Source organism: Eublepharis macularius, chromosome 9 (genome assembly GCF_028583425.1).
Source record: "Eublepharis macularius isolate TG4126 chromosome 9, MPM_Emac_v1.0, whole genome shotgun sequence".
NCBI lineage: Eukaryota > Metazoa > Chordata > Lepidosauria > Squamata > Eublepharidae > Eublepharis > Eublepharis macularius.
This window is the reverse complement of record NC_072798.1, coordinates 27806476-27832861: the sequence shown is the minus strand read 5'-3', so window position 1 is coordinate 27832861 and position 26386 is coordinate 27806476. Positions and strand designations below refer to the sequence as shown.

Here is a 26386-nt window from a genome sequence, read left to right as displayed (position 1 = left end):
ATGGGTTTAAATGGAGATTAGATAAATCCATGGAGGATAGATCCATCAGTGGCTTCTATCCGTGGTGACTGAAGGAACCTCCATGTTCAGAGGAAATAAACCTCTGAATTCCAGGGCCTCTGAGCTCTGTTGTTGGCCCTCCAGAATAACTGGCTGGTCACTGAAACAAGATGCTGGACTAGATGGACCTCTGGTATGATCCAGCAAGGCTTTTCTTATGTTCTTATGCATTTGGCCATACTGAGTCTACTGCCTATCAACATCCTTGCTGCCCTAGGTCTAGTATTTTGGGAGAGGGAGAAAAAGTTCTCTCTCTCTCCATTTTCTCCACACCATGAATAATTTTATAAACTTCCGTCATGGCCTGTCTTAGATGCCTGTTTTCTAAACTAAACAGCCCCAAACTTTTTAGCCTTTCTCCATATGGAAAATGTTTGATCATTATAATGTACACAGTAGTCCAAATTCATTAGATGAAACTGAAGATGCAATAATGGGGGAAACATCAGACCTACGCAAGGATATTACTCATATTTTCAGTCACTTTCCTAATAATCTCTTTAGCAATTTACCCTGTTGCAAACTGAATTCATGTTCATTCATGGGGAGCCCATTCGCGGGGAGGGCGGGATATAAGTCAAATAAATAAACAAACAAATAAGTAAATAAATAAATAAATGTTTTCATTAAGCTATCTTTCTTGGTCAGTTGTTGCCAGTTTAGGCCTGTTCTGGATAAAGATATCTGATTAATTTCTGCTTGTTATCCAGTTGTTAAAAACCCTAAAATCCTTCCCCCAAAGAGTTCCAAACTTAGTGAGATAATCAAAAGCAAACAATTTTAGAATACGGAAACCATCCAAGATGCCAATTTGGCACTTTTCTTTAAGATTTTCTACCTTTCACTCAGGTCTCACCATTCATACATTACAAAGATTTGTTTTTGACATCATTGTCAGTGGTTGTCCATATTTTTAAATAGCCTTATAGAATCAGACGGCTTTGTGTCTCTGACATGCAAAAAAAAAATGTGGTACCATCCAAAAATGAAATAATGAACTCTGCCTCAGACTGGACTTCAGTGGCAGTCCTCAAAGTGAAGTGCTGCCTACAACCAGGTTCAGATTAAGTGCAAATCTGAGGACTGACACAAGCAATATCATATTAGTGACAGATACATAAATACCAGAATACTCTGTCCTTAGGATTTTTGGCCTCATGTTCCCTCCCACCTGATATTTTTGTTTAAATATTTGTTTACTTCATGCTCCAGTCATTCCATGGGCTTCCTGGCCTAACTGTAGTCAGCCTGTTAAGCAAAGCGAGGGGGGAAGGGGAAAGTTTGCCTGGGAACAGGACAGGACCTTGGCACAGGGAACCAGGAACGGAACACAAGCTGTGTCTTGCACACGCACCTCCTGTGGCTCACTTGGAACTCAGCGTAAGTAATGGGGCTCTGCAGGAAAAAGAAAGATGCAGCAGAAGCAAATGAAGCTGTTTTCCTGAGGAGAAAAATCACCCTCATTCGGGCCATAGCTCTGGCCATCGGCACCATGGTGGGCAGTGGCATCTTTATTTCTCCCAAAGGGGTGCTGCAAAACTCTGGCAGTGTTGGGATCTCCTTAATTGTGTGGCTGGCTTGTGGAATCCTCTCTCTCTTTGGTGAGTTGTCCTTTTATAACATTCTTTTGTGTGTGGGGGGGGGGGGGGCAGGCGTAGTTATTACAAGGAGAAAAAAATAGGCATTTCTCATGCCTCCAAATCTGTGGAGAAATTGCAGGATTTTACATAGGATATGTCCCCACCAAAATGTTGGAGGAGTTTCCCTCAAAGTAGAGTCCAGCACAGTGTGGGAGAGTCTCGTGTCCAATTAGTAATAATATCTGCACTTATATACCGCTCTTCTAGACAGAATAGTGCCCCACTCAGAGCGGTGAACGAAGTCAGTGTTATTATTATCCCCGTAATACAGCTGGGGAGCAGGGGCTGAGAAGAATGGCTAACCCAAGGCCACCTGCTGAGCTCATGGCAGTAAGTGGGATTCAAACTAGCAAAGTACTGATTCAAAGTCCAGCTACTTAATCATTATATTACAGCCGTTCTCTCTCCCAGATCTTGTGTTAATAAATAATGCATAATATCTGGTGCCTTTGCCATGCTCCCCTTTTGCCACCCAACCCAAATAGTCAGGGGACTGATGTGGGGACCAGTGCAGGGCATTTAGTGCACTGAATTAAAGTATGCACATGTGCCTGCTTGTATCTTTTGTTACTGTTCTGTAATAGTGTTGGAGTGTGTTTGCAGTGTCTTTTTGGAATAATATATGTGCACTAAAGCTACAAAGGGTCATAAGGAAGGATGGGGGAAGATAACTTTCTTTTACAACTTGTCTACTCAGAATGGCCTATACTGACACACACAAATACACACACACACACACAAATCATTTCATCTGCAGTGTGGATAGATAAAAATCCAGCATGAATTGGAGTGAATGGATACTAGGAGGCCTGAGGTTTATGAAGTGCATCACTTCATAACCTTTAGGCCCTGTATGTCTCTCCCTATACACCCCTGTCGGCAAAATTACATGTTTTATAGACTTGTCCAGTCATTGCTCTTGTGCATTTTCTGATCCTTTGCCTCTGCTTTTCTGTAACTTAACATTTCGCTGTTTCTTGGATCCATATTAAAATTGTGTAGCAGCAACCAAGAAAGCCTCATCTGCCTTGGCTCCCAACCTATGTCAATCTGAGCTGCCTCAGTGAGTGCTATGATTGAGCAAACAGCGTAGAAGATTTTTTAAAATCACCCTACCATCCATAATTTGTATGTGTTTATTGATAGATGGCAAGTTTGAAATACCACCACAAATATGGTTGTGCAATCAAATATAGTGATGTGTTGGAAATGATTGTTTTTTTAATCTGGAAAATTATGGGCAGACCGATCCACAGGATGAAAGGTAACATGAGGAAGACATGAAAACATTTATTGCAACCCCACGCAAGGGAGGTGATATACAATCTTCCTTATGTTTGCCTTTGCCCACAGATGGATTGGTGGACATTCTCTCTAATCTCGCCCATATGCAAAGTGGGGAAAATGAGATCACATCTTCCTGCCACGCCCAGTAGGTTCATTTGACCCACCACTGTGTCTGGGTGAAATGTTTAAATAGCTAAAAGATATTACAACACTGGAGAGACAAATGTCCACATCCAATAATTAAATGAATGGAAGACTGTACAACTTTATCTATATTTGAATGTATGGCATATAGATGGCAACTGCAGATGGACTTGTATTTAGATATCTGGAAACCTTTTATGGATGTTTATTTGTAGATTTCTCACTATTGTTGTCATCCGTTTCTTTCTATTATATATGAGGCTTCTTTTTTCTTTTTTCTAAATGCATGTAAACTCCAATACATAGTGGCCCAAATTCTGTGATCCAAATCTGGGTTGTAAGGGCTAAGACAGACATGAAATAGGCTATGAGCAAAGCATTTACCTGTGTGGGTACTGCATACATACATGCATGTCTTAGCCTATGTATATGATCTTCTATATATCAATACATTTACGAATAACAAGACACAATGGCTGTCCCAAACAGGCACATCATTAGAATGCTCAGTGACTGGGATGGTTGCATTTAAACATAAGAGCATGGGTGGAGTGCTTTCACATGGCCCATATCATCCCTCTATCATGCCCCAGTAGAATACCTATTGCGTATGTAGGATATTATATGTGCATGCTCTGTTCCAAACGTTACATCGCCAATGTCTATTAGTCTTAGAGAACAGGCCTGGGGTGGAACAGCCAGACACAGTCTTATTGTCCCATCACATGTAGGAATTAGATCATAGAACATATAATCCAATCTTGGCGCAGGAAAACTATGGCTCGGATCCCACAAGGAGGGGTTCAATGGTCACCAATTCTACCCTCCCATGGCAACCCAAAATGTCCTCTGAAATGCTGTTCCTGGAGGACAGGGGACTCCCAAGAATATCTTGTGGGGAAAATCAGTGGTCACCTGTGGGAGGGAGGGATCAGCAACCCCCCCCCCCCACACACACACACACATCTGCAGAAATTCTAGACTGGATGCAAGACTATGCCTATATAAAAAACAGTACATTTTAGTTACTAAGCACATCCACGGATCCTTATTATCCTATACAGCAATTTCAGTTTTCACAGAGTGTGTGCGCAAATGTGCATGTCTGTGAACTTATTTTTAAAAGTTTTTTAATTCCACATTTTCACTATACTAGTCTTCAAATCAGCTTATACATCCCATTAAAATAGTGTCCTGTCTCTTTAATAGAAGATTAATACGTGGAAGCAGGTAGCTGAAGTTTTTCATGGCATGGAGGTAAAATACATCACCTAGTAAATAGCATTCCACCAAGTTTCTATTAAAGAGAGAAGAATTTTTTTTTCTCCAGGCAGTTGGCAACCCTACAGTGCCATCCTAAGCAACATTTCCTCCACCCTAACTCCTATAATTAGGCTCCATTTCAGCACTGGGCTGACCAAGAGTCTGGTGTCAGTTCCCTCCTCCTCCAAACATCATGGTTTTGTATTGCCTACATTGCTCTGATGCCCCACATCTTCGTTTTAAAACCTTCAGCCATGCAGTTCACTGTGGAAATGCAGAGGGGGGGGGGTGGCATTGCCTTACATTCAAGGACAAGATGTAGAGCCAAGCTACAAGTGACGAATGACACTTGCCTGGCAAGTGAACGGACTCACGTGTATTCCTCCCTGTTCACTTGCCCTCCACTTGCGCTCCACTTAATCATCAAGTGGAGCGCAAGTGGAGGGCAAGTGAACAGGGAGGAATACACATGAGTCTGTTCACTTGCCAGGCAAGTGTCATTCGTCACTTGTAGCTTGGCTCATACTTTTCCTTTCAGACATGAGAAAATGTTATCCCAAAAATGATATGCCAGGAAACACTGTTCCCCCCCTCCCATGGCTGCCATTTCCCTCTGCTACTAGGGGACTTTTCTTAAATTAGCAATGAATGCAATCACAATATGTCAATTACTGATTTTTTTAAAGCCTGAAAAAACCCTCCAGTGGCAGGGCGAGTTGTGGCCGGAAGCAAAATGGTTCTGATATGGGTGGGACCTGCAAAAATGCACAGCTCCCTGTCCACACAGCATGCCCAGATGTTTTGATGATAGTCTTTCCTAAAAGCTTGTGCCAAAGCACAGCTGCTTCCACGCAGATGTTTCACTCCTCCTTGGCTTCCTCAATGCAGCATCCACAAGATGTCATCCTCTGTCTGGCCGTTTCCACACGGCTCCCCGCTGCTCATAACAACCCAGAAGATCGCGCAAAAAACGTGGAAGATCGCATTTTCTCACACGAGATTTGCGCGACATCACATGACATCGCGATCTTCTGCAGTTTTTGTGCGATCCGGGTTGTTACGAGCAGCAGGGAGCCGTGTGGAAATGGCCTTTATCTTGGCTTCTCTTTTCCCCTGCTTAGAGGCAGCCTTTCTCAAGCCTGGTTTGATAGGATCGCCTTGGAAAGATCACAGTCAAAATGCGTTTGGATGCCTTTGGTGGGGGGAGGGGGGATGGAAGCCACAGATGGGTAAGGCGAGGAAAGTATGGGGAAAACAGCCATGTGGGTGCTCCATTGCCTCTGCATTTGCAGCTGTCTTGAGAGCTATACAGATAATCATCTCGGTGTGGAAGCAGCAAAGGTTTGGGAAAGTTCATAGCAAAACAAGGGAAAACAAAGAAAGTGGACAATTAGAGAACAACATGATGTGGATGCTCCAAAGGGGTGGAAGGAACCCTGCTCCAGTTGAGACATGAAATTTGAGCTAAACTTCTGTGTGGATGTACTGCAGTTACATCCTTGTTGCAGTTTCCTTGTTGTTTATGTGGCTGCAGTGCAGCTGCAAGGGGGCTTCCAGATGGCAGGCTGTGCCCATACTTTCCCTGTCCCAGTCCCCCTGCAGTGTCCTTCAGGCCACTGGGCATTGTTCTTTTTTTTAAAAAAAAAAAGTCAAGTCAATTTTGCTATATCAATATAAAACAATATGTGTATCAGATTCACTGAATTTTCAGCTTTCATTTTTTTAACTAAGCCTCTAGTTCCTTCTCTTGCAGAGAAATGCCTTTCCCCTCTAGCTGTACAGAGCTAAAGACTTACTTTAGCTCTGTACAGCTCTGTACCTGGTCTTTTGAAGAGCCCCGTGGTGCAGAGTGGTAAGCTGCAGTACTGCAGCCCAAGCTCTGCTCACAACCCAAGTTCGATCCTGGTAGAACCGGGTTCAGGTAGCCCGCTCAAGTTTGACTCAGCCTTCCATCCTTCCAAGGTTGGTAAAATGAGTATCTAGTTTCCTGGGGGTAAAGTGTAGATGACTGGGGAAAGCAATGGCAAACTACCCCGTAACAAAAAGTCTGCCAAGAAAATGTTGTGATGCGATGTCCCCTCCAATGACTCAGTGCTTGCACTTTACCTTTACTGGGTCTTCTGCGTACCTTCTGTGACTGCACTTGTTTTCTTTTGTTGCGGGTTTACGGTGTGTTTTTTTGCATTTTCTGGCAAATGAACACTTAAAGCACTTCTGAAGAAACCTCCTACTTCTCTTAATCTCTGCTCAGTTCTTCTGAAGTTCATTCCCTTCCTTCTTCACATTTTTGTTCAGCCGTGGAAGCCTGCTTGCAACAATAGCTGCATGTAACTGTGTATGTGCAAAGTAAAAAAAATAATTAAAAGGGGGGGAGCTGGCGCTTTTAGGCTATGACGATGGAAATGCCTGACCTCCCCTCCAAAACGGCTTTTTGTGTGTATACTGTTTGGAAGTTTTTCTGTGACCTCACAACTAAAGGTAAGCGCTTGTGGATACTGCTTGCGGAGGATGAGTTGTCAGGGCGACTCAGCAAAATACAGACCTAAAGCAGGGAAAAGGTGGGAACAATGGGCTGTGCAGAAACACAATATCAAAGGAAATGGGTGCCATGTGAGCAGGAAAATCCAAATTGTCCAGCCCACATGGTAGCCATCCAGGTTTTATTGTGATCTTCCCAAAATTTCACAACAAAGCCAGTTAGAGAAAGATTGAAGAGAAAGCTAGAGAGATCCCAGGAGGTACATGAATGTACCACAACGGTGTGGGGCAACAGGGGGGGAAATGGTTCCCTACAGTATTGAACCCTGGGGCAGGTAACCCATGTGGAAACAGACAACATCGGAAAGTTTGAGAGCCACCCCCCCCCCAACGTGAAACAGTCCTATCCTTAAAATCCAACAAGATTTTCAAGGTGCAAGCTTTTGAGAGTCAGCGCTCCCTGGGTGTCTGAAGAAGGGAGGTCTGATTCTTGAAAGCCTACACTGTGAAAATCTTGTTGGTCTCTAAGGTGCTACTACTGCACACTGACACAGCTACCCACCTAAAGCCATCCTATTCTATTCAGCTTCTCAGCAGAAGTGGGACTCGTGTTTCCCTCAGCACTAGGTGCATAAATACTTGGGAAAACACTAGAGGGTCATTCATTCAGCTGCAGATCAGATAACATGTATCCCAAATCCTCTACACTTCCATTTAGCAATAAATCCTGTTGATTTCAGCAGAACTGATTTGCAAGCAGGCATTCCTACAATTAGGGGCACCAGTCTCCAAGACAATTCATATTAATATGCATACTTTAAAACATACCTTACCCAGAGCTGCCTGGGTAAAAAACAAACAGGGCCCTTTCTTTCTCCAAAGTGCTTTAATTTAAAATGGACAACAGAGAAAACAACAGAGGGAGGGAAAGGACCCCCCCTCCCAAGTGAAAATGTGAGCCAGTGCAAAGATATATCAAGATGGGTAGCCATGTTAGTCTGCCTGTAGAAGTAGAAAAGAGCAAGAGTCCAATACCACCTATAAGACTAACAAAATTTGGGGTAGGGTATGAGCTTTTATGTATCTGAAGAAGCAACCCAGGATTCACGAAAGCTCATACCCTACCCCAAATTTTGTTAGTCTTATAGGTGCTACTGGACTCTTGCTCTTTTGTAATGCAAAGATATGAATGTAAAGTTGGAGTGCATATTGGATTTCTGCTGATTTTAAATCTTTGCAGATTTGCACCTATATGCCCTATTACATGTGTATTGAAGTGTCTGAAATTGACTGACCCGCACTGTAATCCGCCTTAAGTCTCAGTGAGAAAGGCGATTTAAATAACATAAAATAAAAGGCTTGCAGAAAACAGGTGACTTTGGCTTGTGGCTTTGTTTCTAGGCGCTCTGTCCTACGCAGACCTTGGCACCAGCATCAGGAAGTCCGGGGGGCATTACATTTACCTGCTGGAAACTCTCGGCCCTTTGCCGGCCTTCCTGAGATTATGGGCCGAGTTTGTGATGATCCGGTAAGAGGCGCTGGGCGTGCTATTGATGTCTCAAGGCGCGGCATAGCTGGGGGCTCGGGGAGGCCAAGGGGCGCCTCGTCTCTTTCCGCCTCTCGAGGGCAGCAGGTTCCAGCTGCGGGTTTCAAAGCGGCCCGCTGGCGAATGGAACGCCGCTGCGAATCGCGACCAAAAGGCTGCAGAACGTTAGAGGAGGGAGGGAGGGAGGGAGGGACAGAAAGGGAGAGACGGAGGAATAACAAGAGCGGGAAGAATGGGAATAAAGATGAGACAGCACGCAACCTGCCTCTTGTGCAAACTCCACTGGAATTGGAGGGAGGGGATCGCTAGCTGCACAGAGATCAAGTGGAAACACGATCCGCCCCTCCTCCCTAGCTATCAGATCAACAGAACCGTCTGCCACAAAACATCTGGGATCTGCCTGCCCTAGAAGAGGCTGAGCTCACAGCTTGTTCCAGAGGAACCCCGCGGCAAGGGGAGGGAGGTGCTAATTCTTGCTGCCACACTTCAATGCAAACACCACACACACACCGCTAAGCTCCCTTGCAGAAGGTCAGAAGGGTCGGCTCAGAGCTGGTTAATGGCATGTTTGTATGGGGAGTTGTAAAAAAAAAAAAGTCACACAATTCAGAGATCAGAAAGTAGAACTTTCCAGCAGGAATGCTGTGGCTGCATGGCCTCATTCTATAAAGCTCCCAGAATGGTAACTTACTGCAATTCATACCCCCCTCCCTTTATAAATGTAATTTCTCTTTAACCATGTATGTATGCATATAAAAACACACAAATATACTTACACATTTTATCCAATAGAGCTAATGTGGGCTGCCTCCACACATCATTAAGAGACTGTACTACGGTTGCACAAAAGCAGTAATTTGCAGCTGGACTATTGTGTCCACATAAGGGAATCCAGCTTCAAATGGTTGCTGTAGTGCAAAGGCAGTGCAATATCCGTTGATGTATGGATGTATGAAGCTACTGTGCATGCAGCTGTGGTGTGGCGGCTAGAGCTTCAGAATACATGCTGTGGGTTCAAATCCTCGTGCGACTGTGAAGCTTATGGTTGACTTTGGACCAGTCATTCAGCACTAATGAAAGCAAGAGAGCTGGTTGGTGGAACTGAGTGGAAGGTTGTTTGGAAGGTTAAATCCCCTCTACACTCCCTCCACTGCCCTGTGGCAAACTGAAGCAGCCCAAGCCTGTAATGGAAGGAGAAAAGTGATAGCCTTGTCTGTCTGAATCCATAACACATCCTGGATCTTCTAGACCTTAACACTTCCTGGGCTCCAGCCCACCAAAACATTTATGCCATAATATACCTCATGAGCTCCATAGAGCACTTGAGGGCATTTTGGAATAAGGGACATTCCAAATATTTAGCAAGAACTGTTCCGTAATAATCATCCTCAGCAGCAGCCTGATGCACAGATATTTAACAGGTGAATCTTTTCCTGCCGTGAAGATAGTTTCAGGTGGGTCTGCAGTCAAAGAGCAAGATCCAGGTCCACTAGCATCCTAAAGACCAACTGGATTTCCAAGGTATGAGCTTTCGAGAGTCAAAGCTCCCAAGTAGCACCTTAAAGACCAACTGGTTTTCCAAGGTACGAGCTTTCCAAGGTATGAGCCCTTGGGAGCTTTGACACTTGAAAGCTTATACCTTGGAAATCTCATTGGTCTTTAAGGCACTTCTGGACCCAGATCTTGCTCTTTTCCTGCCACGAACCTGAATCAGCTTTGTGATTGGCCCAAGAGCAGAGCCAGCAAAGAGAGGGAGAAACCTGTACAACAATATTCATGAGAGGGAGCTTGAAGGCTGGAATACTGCCTTCATTTACATTTCCTTTAGAAATATCAGAAGAGTAACTATCAACGGGCATTTATTGAAAGAAAACATAGGTGAAGTAGCCAAAGAAAAGGCAAAAAAAAATTGCCTCTGATAACAATCTGCAATTTCTGGGTTTTATATTCCAGGCCTGCAAATATGGCTGTGGTGTCCTTGGCTTTTGGCCGCTACATAATTGAGCCTTTCTTTGCCCCATGCCATGCTCCTGCTTTGGCTGTGAAACTCATCACAACCACAGGAATCAGTGAGTAACTTCAGCTATGTAATCTCGAGAATGCTTGCTTAAGATCCATACCCGTTGATATCAATGGAATCTACCTGCTGAACTTGACATGTGGAGTTTGGGGGTATCAAAGGCTGCTCGCTCCAGAGGAGTCCTATTCATATGAATGGAGGCTATTCTAGAGTTTTAGATTATAATCATTCTTCATATGCAAATCCTTGAACCTGTCGCTATCACTCAGCCTAACCTGACAGCGGGGTAGTAATTAGGTGTTAAACTAGGAACTGGAAGACCTGGGTTCACTCTCCCATGAAGCTTGCTGGGTGATCTTTGGCAAGTCAAGCCACACACCCTAAACTTACTTCACAGGTTGTTCTGAGGATAAAACAGGAGAGAGGGGGAAATGATGCATGCCACCTTGCATTCATTGGAGGTGGGATAAAATGTGGTAGATAAATAAATAACCTCTATTGCGTAAGTATCCTCTAAACTGTTATTAGAGGATAAAAATGGGATGTGTGTGTGAAAAACCATTTATGATGACCCTCTGAGCTCCTTGGAGGGGATGAGAAATACTCTAGCAAAGTTGTATGTTGTTGAGAGGGCAGGAATGTTGTCACCAGGACTTTTTTTCCGGGAAAAGAGGTGGTGGAACTCAGTGGGTTGCCTGCAGAGAAAATGGTCACATGGCTGGTGGCCCCGCCCCCTGATCTCCAGACAGAGGGGAGTTTAGATTTCCCTCCGCACCACTGAGCGGCGCGGAGGGCAGTCTAAGCTCCCCTCTGTCTGGAGATCAGGGGGTGGCGCCACCAGCCATGTGACCATTTTCAAGAGGTTCTGGAACTCCGTTCCACCGCGTTCCTGCTGAAAAAAAGCCCTGGTTGTGACAATAGCCATTGTAAGCATGATGGAATATGGAGACCTGCTTCAAACCGCCATTACCATGAAGCTCATTTGGATGGTCTTGAGCCAGTTGCTTTCTCTGAACCTAACCTACCTCAGAAGGTTGTTGTGAAAATAAAATGGAGTTGGATATATACTCCCTGACCTGAATGGCCCAGCTAGCCAAACCTTGTCAGATCTCAGAAGCTAAGCAGGGTCGGCCCTGGTTAGTATGTGGGTGGATGAGAGACCACCAAGGAAGACCTGGGTTGTTTTGCAGAGGCAGGCAAAGGCAAGCCACCTCTGCTCATCTCTTGCTTTGAAACCCCATGAGGACTTGCCATATGCCAGCTGCAATTTGATGGCACACCACATCCAGAGCCCTGAGCTCCCTGGGAGAAAGGCAGGTTAAAAACTTTACTAAAAGAATCAAATGTGAATTGTCACTGTAAAATTAGGGACAATTTTTATTTCAAGTATAGCCAATTGGCCAAGGAAAAAAAGGTTGGCAAACTACTGTTAAAAGCTATTTAAATGCCAGCCAGGTTTTTTTTTAAGAATGTGGTTGTAATCATAAACACACTTAATAAAACACAAATACCACTCAAACCAACAGGACTTACAGCTGACTAAACATGATTTTTTAAAAATTCTGAACATTTTCAAAATGCTTAAGGAAGTCATATCTAGGGCTGAGTTAAGACATGCTGAGGATCTATCCAGTTTGAGGTACTCTTTAGCAATGCCAAAAATGGTAGTGTAGTAAGTTTTTTAAAAGTTATTTAAAGGGTCCTCCTAATTTGAAGCCCTAAATTATAGTTTACTCAGCTGGTGCATAAATCCACTTTTGGCTCCCCTTGTGTTGTTAAATCTGCCAGAAGCACCTCAGCCATTTGCTCCTGCCCCAGTTCGGGCTCACCTTTGTCTCTTTCCTTCCAGCCCTCGTGATAGTCCTGAATTGCTGGAGTGTGAGCTGGTCTGCAAACATACAGACAGTGCTCACCGCCCTCAAGATGGTCACCCTAGGCTTGGTTATCGTTCCTGGGATGATGGCTCTTGGCAACGGTAAGACACTTGAAGCAAGACAGGAACCTGTCGAGCGACCTTAAACTTTCAAAAGAGCAGGAGTGGAAGACAGACACGGAAAAGGGAGAAAATATGGTCTAAGTCTAGCGGGGTGGGCTGTGGCTCAGTGGCAGAGCACCGTGTAGGGTTGCCAGTTCTCCAGGAATTACAAGTGATCTCCAGACTACACAGATCAGTCACCCTGGAGAAATGGCAGCTTCAGACAGTGGACTCTCTGGCATCACATCCCTGCTGAGGTCCTTCCAGAGACACCATCCTCAGATCTCCAGGAATTTACTGAATTGGAGTTGGCAACTCTAGTCACAGGTCCAGTCCCCAGCACATTTAGTTAAAAGGTGCAGACAGTGGGTGATGTGAAAGACACCCGAGACCCTGGGTCCACTGCCTTCAGTCTGAAGTGCTACGGTTCGTTCTACCCATTCACTATTGTGTACGTGTGACCTGGGTCTTCATCCGGTCCGCTAAAGGTTGCATTGTTTGGGAACTGATGAGGGCTGGTTTGCTGCCCAAGCAACCAGCTGGGAAAGAAGCAACAGGCCTGCCAACCCTACAGCACTTTGGAGCTAAGGCACAATGAGAAAAGAAGATGGGCAGATTCCGTCCCCGCTTGTGCGGCCGCTATCTGGAGCCATTGGCAGCGCACGCGAGACAGTGCATACACACACTGAGCCAAAGTAGAGGTGACAGCATCCTCACAGTAGCCACAAAGATGGTGGCAAAGTTGTTTCAGTGTCATTTTAAAATGCCACAAGAGTCGGATCCTGACCAGGTCCACATTGTGGTGGGCTGAGGCTCTCTTGGTCTCCTGCACACCTTATCAAATGTTACCTTATCAAGGCAATGGCAAATCAGCTATGTTAGTCTTTTGCCTTGAAAACCCTATGAGGGGGGTCATCATCATAAGTCAACTGTGTCTTGACAGCATTTTACACACATACAATTTGTGCCAGATCAGGCCTGGCATCTGACCTGGGGTTGCCAACCTCCAGGTGGTGGCTAGAGATCTCCCAGAATTGCAACTGATCTCCAGGCCACAGAGATCAGTTCAAGAAAATGACTATTTTAGAGGGTAGATTCTGTGATGTTTATACCCTTGTCCCCCCACACCTTGCTCTCTTCAGGCTCTTCGGGCTCCATCCCTCAAATCTCCAGAAATTTACAAACGTGGATCTGGCAACCCTAATTTCAGTCCTGAAAACATAGACAAAAGTGCTCTTGATTCTTTACAAAGTATATTTCCCTCACCACTGAGAAACTGGAGAGTCCCAAACATTAGGGGAAAGGGAGTACCCGTTTTGCTGTTTCTAGATGTTATGTCACATATATTTCCCTCACCACTGAGAAACTGCAAAGTGTCCCAAAAATTAGGGGAAAGGGAGTGCCAGTTTTGCTATTTCTAAATGTCAAGCGCTGGCCTGACTCCCTGGCAGATCCATTCAGCTCTTCTGAGCTTTCCAGCCTCTGCATGCCACTTCTGTATTAGGAAATGGGGACCCTTTCAACTGACACAGCCATTGACCAGAGGCTAAAAGAAAAAGAAACTTGCAAGGCATTCTTAGGTGCAATTTCATCCGACCCCATCACTGCAGTCTCTGTGCTTGAAAAACCTTCTGAATTGTTCTTTGACAGTGACAGACATCTTTGACTGTCAAAGATACAGTAGGATGTCAGGGCAAAAATAAAAGTGAGTATCCCTTTGCGGTTCTGTTTATGCTAGTCATCTTAATTTGTCATATCTCTGTCTGTTCCTGCTCAGGCCACTATGAAAATTTCCATGAAAGTTTTGACACAAGTACGCTGACATTCGACAAACTACCTCTCGCTTTTTATTCTGGCATGTTTGCCTATGGAGGGTGGTAAGTTGCCAAGTTGTACATGACATTGGGTGGTATCCTCCCTTAAAGGAAGACACTTTGTCAACAAAACAAAACTTTTCTGTCTCCCCCTGCCTCTGCGGACCACTGATCTCCCTGAAATGATGGTTCTGGGGAACAGGGGACAATTTTGGGGAGCTCCGTGATCTGCAGTGGGACGGTAAGACAGAAAGTTATGTTGGCAGAAGTGCAGCTGTACCTTCCATAGAAGCTGATCTTGGATTCCAACCTATAGTCTTTTGCATTTGTTTAATGAAAGAAATAGCATGCATATACACATTGATGGAGTCATCATTGATTTCTGATTTTTTTTTTCCTAAATTGAACCCAGCATCACAAAATTTGGTGATTTTTACAGAATACTTGACATAGGTGTAAATGGTCAAACCTAATCAGATCGCTGTAACTAGAGGAGATGATATGGGGATGATTTGGGGGATTTGTTCTTTTGTTCAGTCGCAGTTTATTGCTGGCACTAGCCCAATCCCAACGTGACAAAACCCCACTTCAAATTATGTGACGAAGCAAGCCAGATGTATGGTTTCCTTTACTCTGTGTATTATTTCTGCATCCTGCCAGCAGAAACACGACCTTAATAACTCTGGCCATCAGGCATGGCAGCAAGACAAGCAGTGATCCCACTTTCTAACATCTTTCAGTTGTCCAACTATCTTTTCCCTCACACTAAAGACTGAAGACAAATTAATTTGGGCCAGGGAAGGCTGATAGCCATTTTAACTTGCCTTAGAGCTGCTGGCCCTTAAAAAAAAAACAACCCTCCATTTCTATTTCTTGGATCATCTTCTTAAAGTAATCTTGTCACGGGGCAGTATTCAATCATCCATGCATGGAAGTTTCCTCACATTCTTCTCCATTCCTGGAATTTCCTGCAGCCCCTTCGGATCTCTGGAAGGATCACTGCTGGGGTTGTGAGAGGCATGTGGAAGGACAGCTGTGTGGGTCAGCACAGCAAGCCAGAGCGAATAGGAGGGACAAAGTGGTGAAATCAACCTCAGGGGAGCAGCATTTGCAGAAGAGGGAGTAATTTTACCCACTCGTCTTTCTTCACTCCAGCCCTCCAACCCACAGGCTTCTCAGTTAACTACCATGTAGAAATGAGTTGTAATCTAATAATCTGTATATCTTTCCACCGGGGAGGCCTTTTGCAGTATTTGTAGTAGGTGGGGAGTAATAGCGATCGATCCATCAGTCAGGAACCAGTGGAAGGGTGTGCCTCTAGGATTTGCTTAATCTGGTTTTCAACAGGATTAGGAAACAGCATCATAGAACTGTTGAGCTAGGTTTGCCATGGGGCCTAAAGAAAGAAAAACGTAACACGGTCTGCCCCTGTGCCTAATTGCAACGTACATAAATGTATCCACAGTGCATGATAGTGCCAAATTTATAGAGTACACCACCAATTACAGCTGGCCCTACCGACCATATTATACTGCCTTTTTCTGCAGGGAACAGGGCTGGCCTAGTAAGGCTCGGTCCACCCAGCAGGCAGATCAGAGAGATTTCTCAGTTCAGACTGGAAACCTGGTAGGGGAGGTCTTTAGTATTTCTGTCTCTCCGTTCATTTCCACACTTTACATCCAGACTCCACTACAATTTTCAGAGCCATCTATCAAAGGTGTGGCTACATTACTAAGTATGGTTTATGTCAGTGGTACAGTTACTCGTTTCTGAAGCCATTGGAGTCAATGGACTTAGAAAGAGCTGACTTTGCTTATGATGGCAGTGTCAACATCCTTTTAAAAGTTCAGAACACACTGCTGAGGAAAGTTTTGCATGGCACCACCAACGTAAGTCGTCATCCTACATCCACAGAAACTAGCTGTGCAAGATTTCACAAGAGCACTTCTTCATGCCATATTGAAAAAGATTGTTCACTGCTAACATCTGTTGATTATACTACTGTGTTAAAGGCCCAGCTAAAGAAGCTGCTAAAACAGGTTGTAAACCCTGCTGTGAATCAATACGTACTTTGTATTCTTAAGGGTCCCTTTTACATGCTAACGGGGTTTTTCTCGAGGAACATGTATGCAATAGATACTGGCTAGCTGTTAGGCAATACATCAAACTAGTACCCTCTCAGAAGGAAATTGTGACTTAAAAGCTATTCATTTTTTTTTCTTTCAGGTTCTATGTAAACTTTGTAACAGAGGAAATTGTAAATCCTAAACGGTGAGCAAACAATGGAAGTTCTTTTCTGGCGTATGGGGGATGGGGGAAAGAGAACATGGTTTCACCTGCTTCCTGCATTCCTTTGTGAAATACAAGAATAGTTCACACAGTGAAATTCTTGAACAACTTTTCCCCCATTCTTACAAGGATAACTTCTGTATATTAATGAAGGAGAAAATTCCTGTAGGCAAAAGAAAAATGTGCATTTACAATCAGGAGCCAGGTGACGTGAATAAAGACGGGCTTTTCTTCTTCTTCTTCTTCAGGAATATCCCACTGAGCATTATAGTGTCTCTAATTGTTGTCACAGTGTGTTACATCCTGACAAATGTGTCTTACTATGCAGTCCTGACACCCCAAGAAATTCTCAGCTCCGAGGCTGTAGCTGTGGTAAGCTTTGGCAGTTCTTCTGGGGATTGTATTTCCAGATCAGTATTACCAGGGTAAGGAAAAACAAAAGGGGAGTCTTCCTAGGAGGACTGTTGGGAAAGATCTCAAGCTTAATTAAAGAAAAGAACAGATTGTAAATTTTGGTGCCTTGGGCAGACATCTGTTTCCCTGTGCAGTGAAAAGGAAGACAAGCACACATCTCTGCACAACAATCGGTTGTAAACTTCCCAGTGTGGGGGAGGGGGAGACACAGAGATGGCTGCATTCTGTTTGTAAACGCTGGATCCTCCTTTTACAAAACAACTCTATTGAACACATGAAGCGGCTCTATAGTGAACCAGGCCATTGCCCTTGAAGCCCAAGATTGTCTATCTTGACTAGGGAGAAGCTATGGATCAGTGGTTCTGCTTAGTATGCAGAAAGTGCCAGTTTCAAATTTGGCATCTCCAGTTTGTTTTGCTTTATTAAGGATCAGGTACCAGTTGATGCCAGAGACTTCCGCTTGAGATTCCAGAGAGCTGCTGCCCCCCAGATAAGACAATTTCGACTTTGGTAGACAAGGAGTCTGTTAAGGCTGCTTCATGTGTGATCGGCAGCAAGTCTCCAGGGTCTTTAACAGGGGGGGTCTTCCTCAGCCCTGCTGTGCAAAATCCTTCACCTTGAGATATCAGGGATTAAACCTGAGACACGCACACCATGCCCTCTGCTACTGAGCTGCCCTGCCTTCAGAATGAAGCAATGATTTCCTCTTCCAAACAAAGATACAGAAATAGGTATAGAGATGTGTGAAACGCAATTGGCTGATTAGGCTTTCTTGGTTTCCTTCTAGAGCTTTGCTGACAAAGCTTTCAAGAGCATTTCCTCAGTGCTTCCCATCCTTGTAGCCTTGTCCTGTTTCGGTGCTCTGAATGGAGGAATCTTTGCCGCTTCAAGGTAAATATGTTTGTTCTTTTCAAATAATCTTGTCTACTTTGTAGGAAATCATCTGGGAGGTTTGCAAACTGCAATACACTTGTCTATTGGGGTTACTGCCACCCCTTAAGGTTTCTGTTCCTTTATCCCAATGGCATGCTCAAGTATGTCTTTGGACATCTTAATAGAGCATGGTAATTAATATAATCAAGCACTAGCCCTAGGGATTCGTTAAAGAAATGGATTGTTTAGATTTAAATAGTGGAACGAATTTTGACTGAATATATACAAAGCAGAGAGAAAATAAGTACATAATGTTACATTAACTACTGCCCCTGTACATACCCTGGTTAGACACAGTAACATTTTCTATTTATGTTATACCTCATACACTTTTCTTAGCTGCTCTGATAAACAAGCTTTTCAAGGACTTATATTGTTCACCGTGTTTTCCCCTCAGTCTTCTCGTCAGCCCTTTTGGACAAGCTGCCATCACCTAACTTTTAACTGCCTGTAAGAGACTGTGAGAATTTTCAAACGTCCACCAATCATGCACCCAGCTTACCAATTCGCCAGTCAAGTATTAACCAATACTCTTTCAGTTCCAGCTTCTCCTAAACTCACTCCCTCAACTGATTTTTCCCTGCTCTTAAATAACTAAATCCCTCATTGTGTCATATGGTTCACACCGTCTCTGCAGCTCTTTTTCCCCCCTCCCCCTAGTAGAGAAGACAGAAACCGGCAGCATCTCCACAAATCTCTCTTTCTTGTAGACAGAGATTCCTTGTCCTTAGCCCTTTCTTCAATATGATATATATTAATTTAATTTATTGCCTGCTTTCTCATTGAGACTAGAGGCAGATATATGAGTTAGGGACCATAGACTTCATCACTACATTGCCTTACATATTATCTGCTGCTTTAAATATGTATTCCTATGTACCACCATGTTGTCTAATTGATTATGTTCTACTTCAGTATTTTTTCTACTCTGTATTGGATTCTTGCTAATACTATGTCTTTTAAACTTGAATCTATTTACCTTATAGTGTTGTTTATAAAATGTCCTTGATACTGTATTGAAATGTACTTGATACTGATCGTACTAATCTCATACTGAGTGATCCACCTTGAGACTCAGTGAGAAAGGCAGACTATAAATGACAAATAAATAAATAAATGGTGTCATATCAATGAATCTAATTCTCAACATACTTAAATATGGAAACTGGGGCCATTGACAGACAGGACAGATATTTCTACAAACCTGAGGAAAACCCACATTTTTCAGAAAAATCTGAATTAAAAAAAAATTGTGGGAGTTAAAACTGCCACAAATGATAGCAGTAGCACCAGCAGCTTTAAGAATCAAATTCTCTCAGTGGCTGTTAGACATTCACAACAGAATTGCCAACGGCAGGGGGAAGAGAAAGCCCTTTCCAGGGCTGTTTTGGCCTTTGAGGGAGAACTAGGGTTGCCAGGTCTTTTACACTCCCAGCAAGAGGGGGAACCCAGCACTCACCTTTCTGGACATCTTTGTGCACGTGCTCCCAGGGTGGCACAATGACATCACTCCTGGGAGTGACATTGTCACACTGCCCTTGGAGCCCACTCAGGAACAGGGTTGGATCTAGGGTTGCTGCCACCCAGGGCAACCCTAGTCCGACCCCTTGCGCACACACTCCCGGCACTGCGTGATGACGTCATTTCGGTGATGTCATCACGCAGGGCAGAGCAGCGGAGGCAGCGTGCAGGGCTGGGAAGCCACCTGCGCCATTCGCCTCCACGCAGCGCCGGGGGCAGACTACCTCCCCTGCCCCCCCTCGATCCGGCCCTGCTCAGGAGCCTATTCCCCCACCGGCCAGGTAAGTGGGGGCAGGTGGAGGTGGGTAGGGTGAGGGACCTTGGATCCCTAGGGAGGACTCATTATGGCCAGGCCCAACCACAGGGGTCTTGCTATTGTGTGACTTTCAATACTCATCGAGACCTGGCTGCTTGCTACTGTTGAACAGCAGCCACTTCACAAAACCCAGCATGGTGCACTAGTCAACAGTGTTGGACTAGACAAGAGATGAGAGACCTGGCGCTTACCTTTGTGGTGCCCTCATATGCATGCATGCACATGCTCCTGGCCTGCGTGATGACATCACTTCTGGGAAGTAATGTCATCACACAGGCCACAGGCCGCCTGGGAGTGCTCCCGCGCTTTTCAGGGGGCTGGATCAGGTCCAATTTGGGCCTGATTTGGCCCAAATTGGGCTGCTGCACAGTGTGGGAGCACTCCAAGGCTCCTCGCACCATCCTAGCAGCATTCCTGCACTCCACAGTGGCCTGATTCAGGCTGCTGCAGAGCAGGGGAGTGCGCTGCGCCACCTGGGAGCATGCACCGGGAGGTGCATTCCCCCGCCTTTTCCCCCACCAGCCAGGTAAGCGGGGGTGAGGGTGGGAGCAGGGGATCCCCCGCCCCCAGCAGTGGACTGGTAACCCTACCTGGGAGGCCCAGGTTGAAATCCCTGCTCTGCCATGGAAGCTCACCTTGTGCCAGTTACACATTCTCAACCTAACTTACCTCTCAGGGTTGTTGAGAGGATAAAATGGAGGAGAGGAGAATGATTTAAGCTGCTTTGGGTCCCCATTGGGGAAAAAAGTGGGGTCTAAATGGAGAAAATAATAAATATAGCTGAAGATGAGGAGGCAGATAAAAGGTAAGTTGGGGGCGGGGGGAGAAAAGTAGGAATATGGGAATTACCAGGAGAGGGAAAAGAGGAAATAATGTGGGTAGGGAGATACAGAGGAAAGTAAGTGCCCCTCACAAGTCCTTGTGAGTTTTCTGCCACACAACTGGGCGTGGCACTCAGCACTATGCAGTTTTCCAATGGAGAGGCTGCTGCTGGTGGAAAAGAAAGTTATAGATGGGAGGGGGGGTTGCAGTGGTAGGTTGGCAGGTGGTGGAGAGAAGCAGATAAAGGGGAGACGCTATGTGGGGCTTCAGGGAAGGGAAAGAGGAACTACTGGAAAAGGGGAAAATTAGATGCCCCGGCCCCCACAAGTTGTTGCCAGCCCCCTACTTGTCTGTATTTTGCTGCACATATCAGTTTTAAAGCTGCATTGAGATATAATTTTAATACCAGCTGGAGGGCAGGAAACTCTTGTTCATCTAGCACACTAGACAATTTAGAGTTGTAGGTTTTTGTGTGTTTTGGAAAAAAATGTTGGAAAATTATGATGCATGAAATGTTTAATAAGCCTAACGCAGTTCTAATGCAAGCCATAGAAGCTTGATGTGGCTGTGACTTCAAAATGGTCACTCGTGTTAGATTTAAAGTTCCTTTACTTCTACAGGATGTTGTTTGCAGCTGCAAGAGAAGGACAGTGGCCAACTCTCTTCTCAATGATCCACATTCACAGACACACTCCACTGCCAGCCTTGCTGCTAATGGTAAGAAACTTTAGAAGTTTAGAATGATTTGGGAATGAGCTTTCTTCTTCCCTTTCCACAATTATGGAGCAGAGTTTTAAAAAAGAGTAAACGGTTCTCTTGAAGGCCCATAAACAAATCCTTATTATACAACCTGATAAGGCCTAGCTTGCATTCTTGCATTTAAAAGGTGATGGTCCTTCAGCATTTGGAACGTGTCATACAGAAAATGACCTTCTATTCAATCAACTATTGGTCCATCTAGTTCAGCACTGTCTACTCTGGCTGGTTGCATCTCTCCAGTGCCTCAGGCAGAGAAAGGTCTCCTCCGCCCAGTGACATCCTTGGTCAGACAGGGTCTTGGGCCCATCTTAGAGACTTTGCAGGGGCTTCCCAAAAGCTGACTGCACCTAGGAAAGCCTCCGGAGCATAGTGAGACTTATTTCTGAGAAAGTGAATACAAGTGATACCAATTGTCTATCTTTCAAGGTGTGATTGGATGAAGCAAGCTTGCTAAAAGTTAATTCTCTGCAAAGTGAGTCCCATAAGACCAGAGTCAAAAATTGCTTTCCCGCACCTGTTACTCAAGATCTAATTGGAGATAGAGACTGAAGCTGGGGCTTTCTGCAAGCATCTGCTCTACCACTGAGCCATAACCCCATCTCTAAATGTTTAGAGTATCAGTGTACTTCCTGCTTCCTGCAATAACTGTCCACGTTGTCAATATCCCTTGATACCTGCAGCTCATTTACTTTCAGGAGCTAGACAGAGCATGCCTATCAGCCCCATTTTGCAGTCATTCCATTGGCTTCCCAGCAGTTACTGGGATCAATCCAAGGCCATGATCATCACATTCAAAGACCTTCATGGCCTTGGCCCATGAGATCTGTGCAAGCACCTCTCCCCCTACGTTTCACCACGGCAGCTTCACTCATCCGATCATGGCCTTCTGTAGATACCACCCTGCAGTTGGGCAAAATCAACGGCTGCCGGCACACTCCACCTTACGGAATGGTCTGCCTGCAGAGCTCAGGAAAGCTCCAACTCTCCTGGCTTTCTGCAAACTATATAAAACTGAATTATTCAGGAGGGCTTTCTACCCAGATTATGGGGCTGTGCCATAAGAAATAACTCAGAGGGATGTTTTGGTAGGGACGGATGATATGCTATGCTACTGGATATTGTATGCTGATACAGATATGGGCCACTATGGAGTTTCCACATTGCTTAACATACCATGTAAATTAGTTACAAGTTTTTCAAAAAGATTTCAGCTCTATGCTTTCAACTCTTTATGCTTATTTTCAAGTTTTCTGCTACTGTACCCTGTTGTATCTCTTTCACTGAATACCCTGTGTTCATTGTTGTAATTGCCCTACCTGTTGATTATAATGTATTTTACTTGCACTGCGTAATCTTCCTTGGCTCTCAGTGAGAAAAGGAAACAACAAATACAGTAAAAAAAAATTAAATACATATGGTTGATATGCTCTCTTATAGTGAAAGCAAGCTGGAATTTATTCTTGCAAAAAGGAGGGCAAATATAAATTTGCTCCCCAACTTCATGTAATCAGAAATACCCCCCAGTACCATGAAAGAAATCTGCAGAACAAAAGAGGGAAGAAGAGGCAAAATGGTTTTGGATTCTGCTAACATTTTCACACTACTCTCTTTCTGTATGCTAGTTACCATTGATCTATTTGATGGTGTCCATTGGTGATCTCTATGGCCTGCTGAACTTCTATAGTTTCTCACGTTGGTTCTTCCTGGGACTGGCTACATTGGGACTCATGGTACAACGCTATCGTCATCCTGAACTGCCAAGACCCTTTAAGGTAACAAGACTGCAATCCTGTACACATTTACACAGAAGCAACAATCATCGAAATCAGTGGGACTTTCTTCCACATAAATATGCATAGAATTGAACTACCAAGGATTAAGCCTGAAGATATTAAAAAGACCACACAAGAAAAGGGAGAACTATACTGTTATTTTTACCTGGGTAAGAGAGAAGTAGGTATCTATGATATAAGCAAAAAGAAAGCCTCAGAACACAGAAACTGGTATGATATATTGGCCAAGTATGTAAATAATGCTTAACTTTTATTGCCTTAACAATTTGCCCAGTGTGTGTGGGAAAAGGACTCACTGGTACATTTCAACCTGTGAAGCCGAGAAAAGTATAAACCACTTTAACTATAACTTGCTCAGTAGCATTGAGTACAAAGCATGTTTTGCAAACCTATTTCACAAGATCCAGAGGAGTTAGCCATGCTAGTCTGTAGTAGCAAAATAGTAGAGTCCACTAGCACCTTTTAAGACTAACCAACTTTATTGTAGTATAAGCTTTTAAGACCCACAGCTGATGAAGAGAGCTGTGGCTCTTGAAACCTTATGCTACAATAAAGTTGGTTAGTCTTAAAAGGTGCTACTGGACTCTTTACTCTTTTGCTATTTCACAAGCTCCGTGGACTGTCTCTTCAGCCAGACCTCTGATCTCTCCCTTAGGTGCCACTGGTCTTCCCACTGGTATTCACAATAACAAGTTTCTTCATTGTGGGGACATCTTTGTATTCAGACCCTGTGAACACTGGTATTGGTTGTGCTGTCACCCTGTCTGGTTTGCCTGTTTACTATCTGGTGGTTCAGAAATCTAGAATACCAGGCTGCTGCACATCAAAGTTCAGTAAGTATGGCATCAATTAGGATGGCTTAAAGGGGAAGTTCAACATTAGCATGAACCAAAGTTAATCAACACATGACATGCACTCACTGCAAGAATTCTGGTATTTGTGACACATGAAAAAGCGTTGCTACATCACCAGTACGGAGCCCTCTCTCTCCTTATTTTTCCCAGTCTAGCATGGCAAACACAGGTGTTCACACAACAGGTATATTAAAAAAAATACGAAGTTGCCTTTATAGTTAAGTTTGGCCATTGATGTATCTTGCTCAATATTGCTTACTTTGATTGGAGAGCTCTTGCCAAGGTCTTGGGCAGAGAAAGGTCTTTCCCAATACCTACCAGTTGAGAATTAAGATACTAGGAATTGAACGTGGAGCCTTCTGCACACAAAACATGTGCTATAGTGCTGAGCTATAACCTTTCACCTTTATTGATATTCAGTTCAGGACATTCACCTGTGAAGCTTTTTTCTGAAATTCAACCGCCCTCTACTGGTTAATGCTCATACAGTATGACTAGAACTCCACTTTAATAGGAGATTGGGCTGAGTGTAACCACCTCACAAATATGTGAAGACCAATAAAAGAGTGTGCATACCGGGTGAAGTTCTAGTCAAGCTCTCACAAATCAGAAGAAAACATAACGCACAAATAATTCTGCAGAGCTCTGCAGACACAGGAATGAATACTCCTAATTCCTGAAGTTTCACAAATTCTATACAAAGAGCATGTAGATATACACATTCCTTCATACATTATAGAAGTTTGTGTGCAAAGATGGAGGGAACACAAATACCCGCCCCTGTTCTCTGGAAGACACAAGTTGTAGGAAACACCACGCAAACTCGCTGTCTATGCAGTGGCCTTTGCTTTTCTGATTGCATTGAATGAAAGACACTCCGTGATCACTGATTTCAAAAGGTTTTTACTCACGTATTTCCTCATTCCATTTAGACTTAATGACAGCAAAACTGCAGATCCTGATGAGAGTGGCGCTCCAGGAAGTCCAGACTTACTGAAGGAGTCACGCATCTGAACAAGGAAAAGGATGTACATATAACCCCTCAAGGCCCCTTCGTATCAATTCCACCTTTGATGGAAGGCGGCAAAAATCACCTCACACTCCAGTAGTGAGGAACAGAACTCCAGTTCATTTCAGACCAGTATGGAGAACACTATGATGAGTCACTATCCTCAACACTTAGCCAAAATATTCATACAGAAAATGTGAAGGGCAGTTTGTCTTCTACATGTTAAGGATGCCATGACTTTTGCATAGAGAGTGGCATATGAAGCAACGACAGCAGGAATAGTGGGTGGCATCAGAAAAGCTCAGAATATCCTATTTTAAAAAAGTTAACTGGCTATTGCAATTATGCTAGTGATTTCCACAAAAGGGACTGCAGTGCACCTCAAGAAGTAAAGCCACCAGGTTAGATGCATCCAAACTATGCCTCATTGAGCAGGGAGATTCCCAAGATGGGCCAAAACCGTATCCTTACAAATAGATGGGGCGAGGAGGTTCTGAAAGAAAGATGCCCTGCCTTGTGTTATTGAAGTTGCTTTTTTAAAAGTTGATTCGCAGTATTAAGAGCAAGATGCCTCCAATTGTAATCATGAAAACCTCCTTGTGCCTAGTAGCTAATAATACCTTTATGCAAGTCAGTGTTTCTCTAAACAGTTACACACAGTTCAAGATACAGTTCTTGTATTAGGAGAAATGGTAACCTTTTGCAATAAATGTCAACACTATAAACCACTTTAGATTGCTTTGTGAGTTACTACTTGGAATCCTTCTCCCTAGTGCAGAATACACGTAAACAGCATTTTTATGACTAGGAAAAAAATTATAGCTTTTTGCCAGCTAAACCCACAGCTGTAGAGCCTCCAGTTAAGCTCACCCATATTCTGCCTCCAAAAGCTACAAGTGATAGGAAAGTGTTATTGAAAACTCTATACCATTGTAAAGGTAAGACTTGAATTGGACTATGTACTTGATAATCCTTAATTTAAAAAATAAAATAAATTAAAAAACTCTATACCATGATCTTCTAAACAAAAAGGAACACACAGGTACAAAGTAAGTGTTACACTGGAGCAGCCCAGAATGTGTGAGGAAGAAAAGATGCTTAATTTATATCTCTATGGATCTAGAACTATGACCAAGTTACCCTTGGAAGATAAGAACTAGCTCCCCCCTCCCCACCAATTTCACATAAGATGGAGGTAGACTGGTAGGGAAGGCAAGGGCCTCTGTCAGTCTTGAAGATCCAAGATTTCTCTCAAGGGGCTTGGATTTCTCCCAGATGTTCAGTATAAAATGATCACATATACAAACTCTAATCCTTTTAATACCTTGACTATACTTACTGGCTCTCACAACATACATTGGCATTGTGTTTCACATAAGCAGGTGAAACAACAGGGCAAGCAATTCAGACCATTTATATTGCAGTTTAGCATATCCTTGAATATTAGTA

General features: G+C 44.0%; 1 protein-coding gene across 1 annotated transcript; it reads left to right on the top strand.

Moving 5' to 3' along the window:
* The first annotated feature begins 1053 nt into the window (after positions 1–1053).
* LOC129335601 (cystine/glutamate transporter-like) lies at positions 1054–25665 on the top strand. The gene is made up of 12 exons (XM_054988284.1): positions 1054–1661; positions 8274–8400; positions 10372–10487; positions 12288–12413; positions 14191–14290; positions 16454–16498; positions 16765–16888; positions 17718–17821; positions 21143–21239; positions 22904–23053; positions 23730–23907; positions 24861–25665. Exons 1-12 carry the CDS (start codon positions 1448–1450, stop codon positions 24923–24925), a joined length of 1446 nt encoding a protein of 481 aa, XP_054844259.1. The 5' UTR covers positions 1054–1447; the 3' UTR covers positions 24926–25665.
* The last annotated feature ends 721 nt before the right edge of the window (positions 25666–26386 follow it).

What these genes read in the sequence shown, in the direction of transcription:
- LOC129335601 (XM_054988284.1), top strand. Translation starts at nt 1,448, where the DNA reads ATGGGGCTCTGCAGGAAAAAGAAAGATGCAGCAGAAGCAAATGAAGCT. An exon ending in GATGATGGCTCTTGGCAACG is followed by an intron (nt 12,414 to 14,190) that starts GTAAGACACTTG and finishes GTTCCTGCTCAG; the next exon opens with GCCACTATGAAAATTTCCAT. An exon ending in ATGTTTGCCTATGGAGGGTG is followed by an intron (nt 14,291 to 16,453) that starts GTAAGTTGCCAA and finishes TTTTTCTTTCAG; the next exon opens with GTTCTATGTAAACTTTGTAA.